General features: G+C 39.8%; 1 protein-coding gene across 6 annotated transcripts in view; it reads left to right on the top strand.

Moving 5' to 3' along the window:
• The first annotated feature begins 351 nt into the window (after window positions 1-351).
• The window catches only part of LOC306640229 (beta-galactosidase-1-like protein 3), a 30,560-nt gene continuing 17,900 nt past the window's right edge, over window positions 352-13,011 (top strand). For 5 of the 6 annotated variants that reach the window (XM_079104334.1, XM_079104336.1, XM_079104338.1 and 2 more), the window contains exons 1-6: window positions 352-709; window positions 1,392-1,505; window positions 1,683-1,880; window positions 6,999-7,067; window positions 7,699-7,794; window positions 11,497-11,605. In XM_079104334.1, coding sequence (XP_078960460.1) covers window positions 687-709; window positions 1,392-1,505; window positions 1,683-1,880; window positions 6,999-7,067; window positions 7,699-7,794; window positions 11,497-11,605 — 609 coding nt within the window. In that variant the 5' untranslated portion in view covers window positions 352-686. The remainder of the gene's footprint in view (window positions 710-1,391; window positions 1,506-1,682; window positions 1,881-6,998; window positions 7,068-7,698; window positions 7,795-11,496; window positions 11,606-13,011) is intronic. The other variant, XM_079104337.1, reaches the window with a different exon arrangement.

Genomic DNA, 13,011 nt, shown 5'->3' on the forward strand with positions numbered 1-13,011 from the left:
AGATGTGGAGAAGAGGAAGGGGTGGGGATGTAAATTTGTACAGCCATTATGGAAAACAGTATGTAGCTTTCTCAAAAAATTAAAAATAGAATCACCTCTCCTGGTCTTCCATCACACACTATGCAGTCTTTAAGCATTTACCCATCCTTCAAAAATTACCCAATAGTGTTTAGAACGCCTTCATTTTAGTCTGAAGTTCTGAATCTGAAACTGAGTTAATGGTCACTGAAAAAAATTGCTGAGTCAGTAGAATCAAGACTTCTGGTTCTCAGGTACAAGGCGGCTAAGTTCTTTCCTCCCACCAGTCTTTGTGTTCTGTGCCAGCTGGCTGTTGATGCATAGTTTCAGAAAGCCAAGGTCCAGTGATAATATAAGTTTCCTCCTGTTTTATTTCTCAGGCTGAGAGGCATCTGCGTCAAGGACAGGAGGTCTGCACACCCTGGGCTGTGGCTTCTTCTGTGCTTTGGTGCAGAGCCTGATAGACTTCCCTGAGCATTGTTTTGCAGACTTCCTCTGCTGTCAGGTCCAGGGATTCCTGTGCCAACACCTCCAGACGGATCTCACTCCAGGCTCCTGGCTCAGAACTCAGACTTCACATCTGCCCCTGTTCTGCCCAGAACTCTGCATATGAGGCTACAGAGACGGGAGGGATCAGTGGGGGATCTCGGATCACCTGCCTGGCGGAGATGGGCTCCACGTGCTACATCAGGTAATTCATCCCAGCTGCCTACAGGACTGCCTGAGTCCGTGGCCCAGCCACCCTTCCAGGAGCTTGGGTCTTTCCTCACGCCTACTGCCACTTCCCCATCACCCAGTAAAGAGCCTCCTAGCTTTTCCCCCATATCCATTCTGTCAGCTATGCATGGGTATTCCTGGCCCTAGGCCCTGGAAGCATGATGTGGACTGAGACACCCTTCTGGTCCTCACACATGCAGGAGACTCTCCTCATTAAGTCACCTTTCAAGCTTCCTCCCTCAGCTCTTTCTTATGCCCTGTGCTGCTAGGGGTCTGTACATCGACTCCAGTACAAAGACATCCAAGGTTGAGGCTGCAGACAAAGTGCTCCAGCACTGCACCTTGTTTCCTTCCTGGACTCTGTGTGGAGTGACTTTCTTTCCTGACTTTCCCTGACTCCCAATGCCTAGCCTGATCCTGTTTCTGTCTGCCCCCAGCTTCAGGCTCTGACTGAGGAGGCCTGGGACTGCCCTGGTGATGGGAGAACCTGAGCGGAGATAGGTGGGGCTGCAGCTCTCCATACCTTAGGCTTCCCTAAGAGAAGCCCTGCCTGTGGTGGGCTTCCTGTAGAGAGCTCTAGAGTAATTTTCTGATCCTTAAGACTTGAGGAGGACAACACCTTCACATTGTTACTGTTTTTATCTTTCTCTCCACAGTTGCTGCCTATCCTGGAAAAGAATCTTGGGCATCTTTTTTCTGCCAGTTATCTTATCAGGTTTTGCTTCTTGCCCTAAACGTAAAGATGGAAAAGTGAATCCGTCTTCGTGCAGGTTTGCCTGAGTGGGGAACCTGAGTGGGTACCAGGGGAGCTTTTCTCTCTTACTGGAGAAAGTAATGTGTTCACCATGCTCAGGGCAGGTTCTGCAAACAGGAACTTCATTTTCTTGAAGATTGCAATAGGCTCTCCTTTCTATCTCCCTTCTGTCTTCCTTCCTCTCTCCATGCAGGTCTAACTGGTCTCATCTGAGCCCTCTCACGCTGAAGAAACGATCTGAGGGACTTGTTGGAAAGAATGAACACTTCACCCTGGAGGGTCAGAAGTTCCTCATCTTTGGGGGCTCCATCCACTATTTCCGGGTGCCCATGGAGTACTGGAGGGACCGCTTGCTGAAACTGAAGGCCTGTGGCTTCAACACTGTTACCACGTGAGAGCTGCCCCTTAGCTTCCATCACCAGCATACCCTATGGGGCTCCTGGAATAGTATCCCAGCTCAGAGAGAGCCTCTTGTTTTGGAGTGCAGTGTCAGGAGCTATCTCCAGAATAGTCATTTAGAGAACATTCCTTTTATGCCTAAATGTCAAGGTGTCAGCTATCATACTTTCTTCAGTGATCAAAGCTTTGGATAGGAATTAATAGGGCAAATATAAGGGAGCAGATGATTTATCAGGAATTCGTCTAATTGGGGATTCATTTGATCCTTTAGGAGTACTCAGTTTAATGACATACTTGATACATACTTACAGATAAATACACACAGGCATACAGACTTTAAAACACCTTCCATTTATGTATGTGGATAAGAACATGTAGAGGAATAGCACCAGTATCACAAAATGAACAAGTAAGGAAATGCCAGCATCACTAAGTGAAGTTTAATGGCTTTAAGGGAACAAACATTGCGGGGCTATGACTGAGATGTAGGAATTTTGTCACATATACATGGCCATCAGCACAGTTCTGCCTCCTACTGACCCTCCCATGTCAGGCCCAGCACCTTCCATTGTAAATAGGTAGAATAGTAAGATTGTCTCATAAGACTGTGTTGATGATTAAAGGAGATAAAACCTTTATCTTATGTATAAGGAAAAAACCTATCACAATGCCTACCATGCATGTGTCTTCATCAGGGGTGGTAAAAAGAAATGCAAACCCAGTTTAGTCATTTAGAAGAATTGAAATATAAATGAGCATGAATTCACCATGATTAAACATTTAGTGACAAAAGGCAGCCAGCATTTGGTGTGTGCTGATTACCAGGCACTTTCTATCATGCTCATATTCACTTGATCTTCAGGATTGTTCTGTGAAATGGATAGTACAACTCCCACTGTGCAGGGGAACAGACTGACCACATTGGAACTAATTAGCTCACTCAGGCTGCTGTGGAATGTGAAGTGCAGGCAGTTATGGTGGAGTCCACATTCCATATGGATAGGGCCCTTCCCAACATGGCCTGTGCGTGTGCCTGTGTAGCTCTGGAGTATGTATACACCCTGGAGTTCTGCTTGTGCATAATCAGTCAAATTATGGTGAAAAACATACCCAAACAAGATTCACATGGAATTAACAGACCTATTTCTGCCTAAACTTGAAACTCAAAAGGTCAGGAGTCAATCATGGTGGGTGAAGAGTGTCCCAAAGAGAAACTTCTGCAGAAGACTGCATTGTTCGGTTCGCATCTAAGAGGGTATATGTTAGTCACTTCAAGGAAACCATGCTCCTGAAGCTCAGAGGGAAGGCAGGGAAGACCACTATTAGGATCATGATTCTTCCATTTCCAGAAAACAGAACTGCTAATTCAATATAGCTGATACTATCAAACAGGATGACCCATTTATTTATTTGATAAATACTTATGTAGTACTTCCACACAGCCAAACATGCTCTAAACCCTGGACAACATTAATTCGCTCTGCCCCATAGCAATCATCTATGGTGAGTGGCATTATTTTTTATCATTTGTAGATAAGAAAAATCTAACCAAGAGAGAGTGAGTCTCTTTCCCAAAGTCACACAGTGACTGAGGCATTGAACGTTACACTGTGGAACGTTTATTGTAAAATAAAAAAACATTGTAAAATACAAGTGTTCTTTGAAGGGCGTTTTGTGATGCACAATTCGTTTTTCTGTTTATTGATCACATTTTTGTCATCATCAATGGAAAAGAGCTGTTGTTTTCATGGTTATGCCATGGACCTATTAGTTAATATTAGGAAAAAATAAAAGCAGTTTTTTTTTTTGTTTTTTATTTAATTTTTGTTTTTTTAGGTGCTCGGATTAACTCAGGACCTTGTACATGTTAGATAAGCACTCTACCCTCAGCCCAAAGTAGTCCTGAGAATCTCACACTTAATAATTGAAAGAGAAAAAACAGAAATGCAAAATGCTATGGGGCATATAAAGTCATGTTTATATCAGTAATTAATTATGTGAATACCAAACTATGTAACTCTAGATTGCTTTCCTGGGTTAATTCTGCATTGACTGCTATGGGTCAGACTCACTATATAATGACTTTTTAAAAGAGAAAGTGCCAAATTGTCTTCACATGTCTGTGCCACTGATCAACCAGAGTTGGTAATGGAGGGAGAATTTGAAATTGACAGGCTGCAAATTGAAAGAGGCACATCTACTGTGCAAGGAACATCATAAGAAATAATTATTGAGCTTTACTGAGAACTACTACTGCATCTATCAATTTAGTTTTTCTATACTCATCTTTTTAAGCAGTGACATTGACAATTTTTCTGAAATTCAATGAAACTGACAGCCCTGCGGTGAATTCTATGTACTCATGCCTCTTTATGATTGTAAGAGAAATCGATTTGAAGTTTTATTTCAGTTAGTGTTTGTGTTCAGTTTTGATATCAGTCTTATAAGTAAGCTCATAAAATGAGTAAATCTTTTTCATTGATAATATTTTCAAAAGAATTATCCTTGCTGTTTCTTAAAATTCACATGCGATCACTATCTTTGTGGTTGTGAAGGTGAGATTTATAGGATCTTGAATGTTTATTAAGTCATTTTCTCTATTTCTTCTGAGAGTATATCCTATTTTTCCTAATAAGTGTTTCTTTTTTTTTTTTTGGTTTGGACTAGGACTCTGAAACATCTTCCTTTCTTCCCTGTACTCACCGTATTGTGTACTTGGGCTATTTTTCTTTCTTAATCCTATCTAATTTTTAAATTCTTTTCAAACAACCAGCTTGTAGCTTTGTTAATCATCTCTGTGTCTCTTTGGTCTTCTACTTCACGATTTCTGAGTTCTGTGCGATTTCCTCTCTCCTACCTTATTTGATTTGGTTCCTTCTCCTTGTCATCCTCTCCCTGGATCTCCTTCTCTATTGCTTGCGTCCCTCTTTACCTCTCCTCTTTCCTTTTCTTCCTCTTCTTTTCTGACTTGAATATTTAGCTCATTTTCCTTCTAGGACTTCCTGTTTTATAAGGTATCCATTCAAAGTTATGAATGTTTTTTCTAAGTATTGCTTTAGTTATATATCCTACAAGTCTTGTTATACTGTGCTTTCAAAGTCATTTAGTTAAAATACTTCATAAGTTTTGTTGTATTTCCTTCCTTGACTCATTAGCAATTTGGGAATGTGCTTTCTGTTTTATTTGTTTGTTTTACTTTTTATTATTAAAATAACTGTCATTTTATTATTAAAGTAACTCATTTTTTTCTAATTTAGTTACCTTTGTCTTGAGATCATAAACTATGTGATATGCACTTCTGGAATTTGGAATTTATTCAGTGACTACAACTGTTCCAAGCATTTGAAAAAAATATATGAATGCTCCATTTGTTGCCTATTGGGTTTTTAAAATATACTTATAGATCCTGCATTTTAATCATGTTGTCGAAATCAATATTTTTATAATTTTTTCCTGCATATTAGCTTTGTTTCTTAGAGAGGTTTAGTTACCTATGATTTCACTATGACTGTGAAATCAATTTATCCACTTCTTCTCTAATTCAGTCAGCTTCTCCTTTATACAAGGTTGTATACTACATTTTGTGGATGGAATTATGTTTTAAATTTTAAAAATTTGTTTTAATTAGTTATACATGACAGTAGAATGCACATCATATATTGAAAGAATGAACATTTTTTAAAGCTGTTTTAAAGAGTGAACATTTTTAAGCTGTAAGCTGTTCTAAAGAATGAACATTTTTTTATCTCAACTCCCTAAGGTCTCCCGCCCATTGTCTTAACTCTCTGATGTCACCCTCCTGGTTATCTTAACTCCCTGAGGTCACCCTCCCAGTGATGGGAGCAAAAGCCCCTAAAAGCTGTTCCAGGAAATAGCCCCAAACAGAGGGTAAAAGAGTAAATTGGGCCAGATAACTAAATAGTGCTCAAACAGTAGGATTACCAGAAACGATTGACCAGAATCTTACGCCCTGTTGTAAAACATTGTAAAACATGTTGTATGTTATCAGACAACTCAGACCCCCTTTGGAATTTCCTGGCAGCTTTGTTCCCCCATTTTTCTTTTCTTTTCCTTTTTCTCCCTTTCATGTGCGACCCCTCCCGATGTGTGGTTTTCTGCCTTTATAAACTTGTACGATTTTCTGCTAGGGACTCGACCCTTGCACTCCTGCGTGAGTCACGAGTCGGGTCCCAGCGCGCTGGAATAAACACCTCTTGCGGTTTGCATCAAGTGACGCCTCCTGTGGTTGATTGGGGTTGCCGTAGGTCCGAGGGATAGAGTCGGGGTCTCCTTTTTGGAGGTCCTTCAATATAATAGAGTATAATTTTCTCCTTCTTCTGGTTATATGTAGATGTCTACCCACCAGTTGTGGAATTATTTTTATTTAATAAGGCCACTCACCTTATCTATTTGTCAGTATTACCTTAAAACCATTTGCAAACTATCAGTTTTACTAGTGTAATTTTGCCTTATGCATCTCTTTCTTCATTTTTCTGTTTTCAGCTTTTTTCAGCAATTTTCCTTAAAGTCACTTGTAAGTAGCTTTTGACAAAAAAATTTTATTCTGTTCTCACAATGTACAGCTATATGCATATAAAAACAATACAAATTTTAACACGTATCCTTTGACTCTGCAGACTCAGCCCTCTGAGGAAAGACCTTGGCAGGGCCCATTTTACTGATGTCTAAAGACTGGACCCTCCTGAATTGCATCTCCCTTGTCCTCATAGAAAACTCCTCATCTCTTGTTACTTTGGTTAACTCTTAGCAAGAATTATCAGGCAGATGTTCATATTTTTTTGTTGTGCTCTTTCTTTTTCTTTATATTTTTAATGGGTATTATAAAGAATAGGGTGGTGAGTGAGAGAAATTATATATAATCTAAGAAATCTAGAATCCAAGGATAATTGACATCTTGGACCACAATTTGGCAATAGAGAAAGGAAATGTTGAAGATAATCATAGTTCTTGTGATAGAGGTTGTTTTCCATTGTAAACTTTAACTCACTGAAACATAGAACTACTCCAGGGTTTGACTTGGTTTGGGGCTGATGTAACAATTGGAAGAAATAAATAAGATGCTTATTGTACTTTTCTATTCCTTTTACAGCTATATCCCATGGAACCTCCATGAGCCAGAAAGAGGCCAATTCTACTTCTCTGGAAACCTGGACATGGAGTATGTGCTACTGCAGTTTCTGTGACCTGGCTTGGGGCAGGAAGCAGAGAGGTGGCTACTTGAACTGATTAGGAACTCTAGGGGTATCTTCTCTTTGCTTTGAGAACCAGAGAGGTCCCGAGGTCTGGATCCCTGGTCTCAAGATGCTGTGAGAGGCTCAGCATCCAGGGACCAGTTACTCCCCAGAAATGACCCAGGGACTTGTGGCTATATGGGATCTGACCCCACCTTCCCACTGCAGCCCAGAGGGCCCAAGACCCCTGGAACTGCCCAACTCTGTAATGGGTCTTAGCTGCGGTTGGGAACTGACTATCTTTTCTATTATCATGGCTATTATTGGGGATAGACCTTCTGTACCCTACATAATGCCCTTTTTTCTTAGGTCCTATAGGCTGGGTAGATGTTTTGCTAATGCAAACCCAGCTCCCAGGGCCTCTGACCTCCTACCTGGTAGAATAATTCCCAGCTCGCTGGGCTGGACTGGGCTAACTCTTCCTCACTCTAGTGTCCCTAGTTGAGAGCAAGGGGAAGAGTAGGCATCTCTGACACCTTGTCATACATATGGGCTTCTACCCAGGCAGGCTTCTCTCTGAACTGCCATGAGAGGGGCTGATTTTGTTTACTTACCTAGGGCCTTTGTCCTGATGGCTGCAGAGGTTGGGCTGTGGGTGATTCTGCGTCCAGGACCCTACATCTGTGCAGAGGTTGACCTTGGGGGCTTACCCAGGTGAGCAGGGCCCTGAGTCCAAGAGCTATAATTTAGTAATGTGTTTTACTTCATAAAAAATAACGTTTCAGTCAGATGATAATGAATTTCACCTTCATGAATGGAGCAAGTGCTGTTTGTCACTGTGAAGCCTGCGGTGGTGTGGGAAGTTGTGGGTACTGCTGTCATCCTGTTCCATAGGTGAGTCCTGGTAATTGACAACAAGATGGAACAGTAGTAATAGGTTCACAGGATTCTAATTCCATAGAGGAGGAGCTGTGGCCACCTCTGTTCTTTTTGTGGATGGGAAGGAAGAGACCAGAAGCTTTAGAACAGAGGAAGTTCTGACAACTGCTGGGCTGCTTCTGGCAAACTCAGATCTTTCTCTGTTTTGTTGAAGTCAGGTCACCTTCTCCACCCATCAAGAACTCAGTCTCTCTACCAGCCTTTTTCTCTTTTCTTACCTTTCTGCCCAGGTCACTCAGCCTCAGGGTGAGAATCCAGGAACTTCCTCTGTAATCCCTCTTAGCTGACAGGTCCCTGTTCCATCCTGGCTCTGTCTTTGGTGGATCAGTTATTCCCCAGGTCAGAGGAAGGCTTTGTCTTATCCCAGGTGAACTCCTTTCATTCAGTGCAGAAGAAGAAGCAACTTTTTTTTTCTTGGTGTATTATAATTATACACAACAGTGGGATTCATTGTTACATATACATACGTGCACAAAACATCATTAGATCAGTTCAATTCTTTAGTACCTCCCTTTTCCTTCTCCTCCTTCCTTCCCTAGTGTCTTTTTCTACTCAACTGGTCTCACTTCTATTTTCATGAGATCCCCCATAAAAATAAGTGTGTAAGTATTCCTTTCCCCACACATCCTTGCCAGCATGTATGATTGTTTGTAATCTTGATGACTGCCATTCTAACTGGAGTAAGATGAAGTCTCAGTGTAATTTTGATGTGTATTTGCCCAATTGCTGAAGATGCTGAACATTTTTTCATATATTGTTGGCCATTTGTGTTTCTTCTTTTTTTATTTATTTTTTATTGTTTGTTCTATTTAGTTATACATGACAGCAGAACACATTTTGATTCATTGTACACAAATGGAGTACAACTTATCATTTTTCTGGTTGTACATGATGTAGAGTCACAACAATCATGAAATCATACATGTACATAGGGTAATGAAGTTTGTCTCATTTTACCATCTTTCCTTCCCCATCCCTCCCTTCCCCTCTACACAATCCAATGTTTCTCCATTCTTCCCTTAACCTCCCCCTGCCACTGACTCCATTATGTATCAGCATCCACTTATCAGAGAATATGTTGACTTTTGTTTTTTTGGGATTGGCTTATTTCACTTAGCATGATATTCTCTAACTCCATCCATTTACTTGCAAATGCCATAATTTTATTCTTTATGACTGAGTAATAGTCCATTGTGTATATATACCACAGTTTCTTTATCCATTCATCTATTGAAGGACATCTAGGTTAGTTCCACAATCTAGTATTGTGAATTAAGCAGCTATAAACATTGATGTGATTGCATCAATGTATTATACTGATTTACAGTCCTTGATTATAAACTGAGGAGTGGGAAAGCTGGGTCAAATGGTGGTTCCATTCCGAGTTTTCTGAGGAATCCTCATACTGCTTTCCAGAGTGGCTGCATACATTGCAATTCCACCAGCAATGTATGAACGTACCTTTTTCCCCACATCTTCGCCAACACCTATTGTTGCTAGTATTCTTGATAATCACCATTCTAATTAGAGTCCCAAAGGCAAGAAATAAAAACAAGAATCAATAAATGGGATGGATAAAACTGAAAAGCTTTTTCTCAGCAAAAGAAAAAAATCAATAATGTGAAGAGAGAACCTACAGAGTGGGAGAAAATCTTGACTTCAGATAGAGCACTAATCTTCAGGATTTATAAGAACTTAAAAACTTAACACCAAAAATATAAATAACCCAACCAACAAAGGGGCTAAGGAACTGAGCAGACACTTCACAGAAGAAGATCTACAATCAGTCAACAAATACATGAAAAATATGTTCAACATCTCTTCTTCTGAGAAATGTCTGTCTGCTTTTTCTGCCTGTTTATTGGTTGGCTTATATGCCTTTTTGGCATTGAGTCTTTCTGAGTTCTTTACATATTCTGAATACTAATCCCCTGTCTGAGGAGAGCTGGAAAAGGTTTTTTCCCCTCTTTGGAGGCTTACTTCACACTCTTAATAATTTTCTTTGCTGTACAGAAGCTTTTTAATTTGATGGCATTCCACTTATTGATTCCTGGTTTTATTTCTTGAACTTCAGGGGTCTTGTTGAGGAAGCAGGTGCCTGCCCCTATATGATGGAGTGTTGACCCTATGTTTTCTTCCAGCAGTTGCAGAATTTCTAGTATAGCTCCTAATCCCTTCGATACATTTGGATTTGATTTTTGTGTGTGGTGAAAGATTGGAATCTAATTTCATTCTTCCACATGTGGATACCCAGTTTTTCCTGCACCCTTTGTTAAAAAGTCTTTTCTTCAACATATATTTTGGGCACCTTTGTCTCTTATCAGATGACTAGATCTGCGTGGGTTTGTCTGTAGATTTTCTATTCTATTCCATTGGTTCCACGTGTCTGTTTCTTTGGCCAATATTATACCACTTTTGTTAGTATAGCTCTGTAGAGTAATTTAAGATCAGGTATGATGACTTCAATATTGCTCTTTTATTTTACTTAGATTTTTTTTTCTATTCTGGGTCTTTTATTCTTCTATATGAATTTTAAGACATTTTTTCTTGTCCTGTGAATTTTGCCATTTCACTTGTGAATATTCTTGTACTTGTCTCCCACATGAGCTTTTGGGGACACCTTATATCTAAACCATAACATGGAGGTTTTGGACCTTATAAATATAGGATAGTATCATGAGTAAACAGTGAAAATTTCATTTCTTCCTTCCCTATTCTTATTTCTCTTTTTTCCTTCTCTTGCTTAATTCCACTGGCTAAAATTTCATGTACTACATTGATCAGGAGTGGGGAGAATGGACTTTCTTGGATTTATACCTGATTTTAGGGATAATGCTTTCCGTTTTTCCCTATTCATTATGATGTTGGCTTTGCCATATATAACTTTTATGGTATTGAGGTAAATTCATTCTATCCCTAGTTTCTTCAGTGTTTTTATCATGAATGAGTGCTAAGTTTTGTGGAAGACTTTTTCTGCATCTCTTGAGATGATTATGTGATTTTTTGCAAGGATAGTTTGACATATAAAAATCATTAAAATAAGTAGGAATTTCAGGGAAGCAATTATTCCCTTTACAGATCAGCTAGGTGCCTGGCCCTGTCTTCTGTAACCTCTGATGGGGTGTTACTGGTTTCACAGTCCCTACGGTGCTTTTGAAGTATCAGGTCTCAGAGGAGCTGTGACCTTATGCCTGAAGAGCAGATGCTCTACTTAGACAATGTTCTCATTGTACCGAAATAGAATGGAGGAGGGAATTCAAGGAATTCTTAAAAACAAACAAACTCAAAAGATGTGGGTGTAAAAGTCTGGGTAGGCTCAGTTCCTTAGTCTGTTGAAATAGAACACAAAGGTCCAGAGTGACTTGAGAAGTATGTGGTGTGTTTCATTCTCATTCTTATAAATCTGGAGCATGGTGTGAAAGTTCAGTTTCCTCTCACCTTCCTGTCGCATACTGACCTGTATCTTCTTGCCCCCAGCTGGCTTCTACAAGACCCCAAGCTGAAACTGAGAACAACAGACAAAGGCTTTGTTGAAGCAGTTGATAAGTATTTTGATCACCTGATTCCCAGAATGATTCCTCTCCAGGTAAAGTCCCTGACCTTTCCTTCCAACATTCACTTTGGAGAAAGAGTGTTCTGGCTCAGTTATCAACCAGATAGGCCATGTCCATCCTCTATGAGAAATACGGCTACTTTCTTATGACTTTAACTTTTGGACCCTCATGTCAAGCACAGAAGTTTTGATTTGTCCTTGTGGCTTTGTCCAGGGTTTCCATAAAAATCTCCATGACAGAGACAGCAACCACACAAAGGGTTGCTTATTCTGATTTTGTGTTTATTAAGTATTTTCATAAAACACTCACTCTGTTCCATAATTTGACTGGTTGACTGAAAAAGCCTGAACCCACCAAAACAGTCACGTGTTCTTCACAAGAAATACACACAGCCATTTTCATAATCCTTCCTCTTAGGAAAGAGAATATCAGCTCCCATCGATCTTTATGTAGGTCTTACCTGACATAAGCCCCTCATCCTTCCCAGAGTCATCTCCATGAACAGGATCCATGAACAGAAGTGATACAAGCAGGGTTTCCTCCTCATTCCCTACCCCAGAAGACAAGCAAGCTCCCAACATGACTTGGAATACTACCAATGCCCAGAGTGAAGACAGGCAGTCTTCTTATCAAACATGGTTGTGTCTGTGAGCTCTGCACTACCTGTTTCTACTCTTAATTATCTCTTTTGTTTTAAATTGTCAGTACAGCAGTTGGTAAAAAAACCACAAAAGGTACACAATAATATTATGATAAATAAAATTCTCTCCCTCCACCCTGTTCAAAAGCCATTTAGTTGTCTTCTTAGGAGACAACTAATTTTACCATGTTGTATATCTTCCCAGAGATTTTCAATATATGTGGAAACAAATTGTACACACGTAGGCGTGTCTATGTATATCTTTTTCTTTACATAACAATAGTTTTCAGTGGATAGTTTTCTTTTATCAGTTAAAATTTTTCCCCATATGGAGTATCAAACTATAAGCAAGGAAAATCCTCTACCACTGAATTGCATCCCTAGTCTTTTCATTTTACTTTGAGAGAGGGTCTTGCCAAGTTACCCAGGCTATCCTCAATTTGTGATTTTTGTTTCCTCAGCCTCCTGAGCAGTTGGAATTATAAGCCTGCATCACCTTGCTTGGCTAAAAAAATAAAATCCATCAGTTTTTTTTTTGTTTTTTATCTTTTGTAGTGTTTGGAATTGAACCCAGGACCTCATATGTGCTAGATAAGGGTTCAACCCAAGTCCACTGTCCTTATTTTAAATAGCTGTATAGTGTTCTATAGCAGAATATGCCACAATTCACTTAATTAGAGCCCTATTCGTGGATATCAGGATTTTTTCATCTTTATATGATAATAAATAACTTGGTTCAGATATTGTTTTGTATTTGTGTGAATGCAGTTGCTATCGCCTAAATTCCAGTTTGATTTG

The sequence above is a fragment of the Sciurus vulgaris genome (genome assembly GCF_902686455.1).
Source record: "Sciurus vulgaris genome assembly, chromosome: 11".
NCBI classification, from domain to species: Eukaryota; Metazoa; Chordata; class Mammalia; order Rodentia; family Sciuridae; genus Sciurus; species Sciurus vulgaris.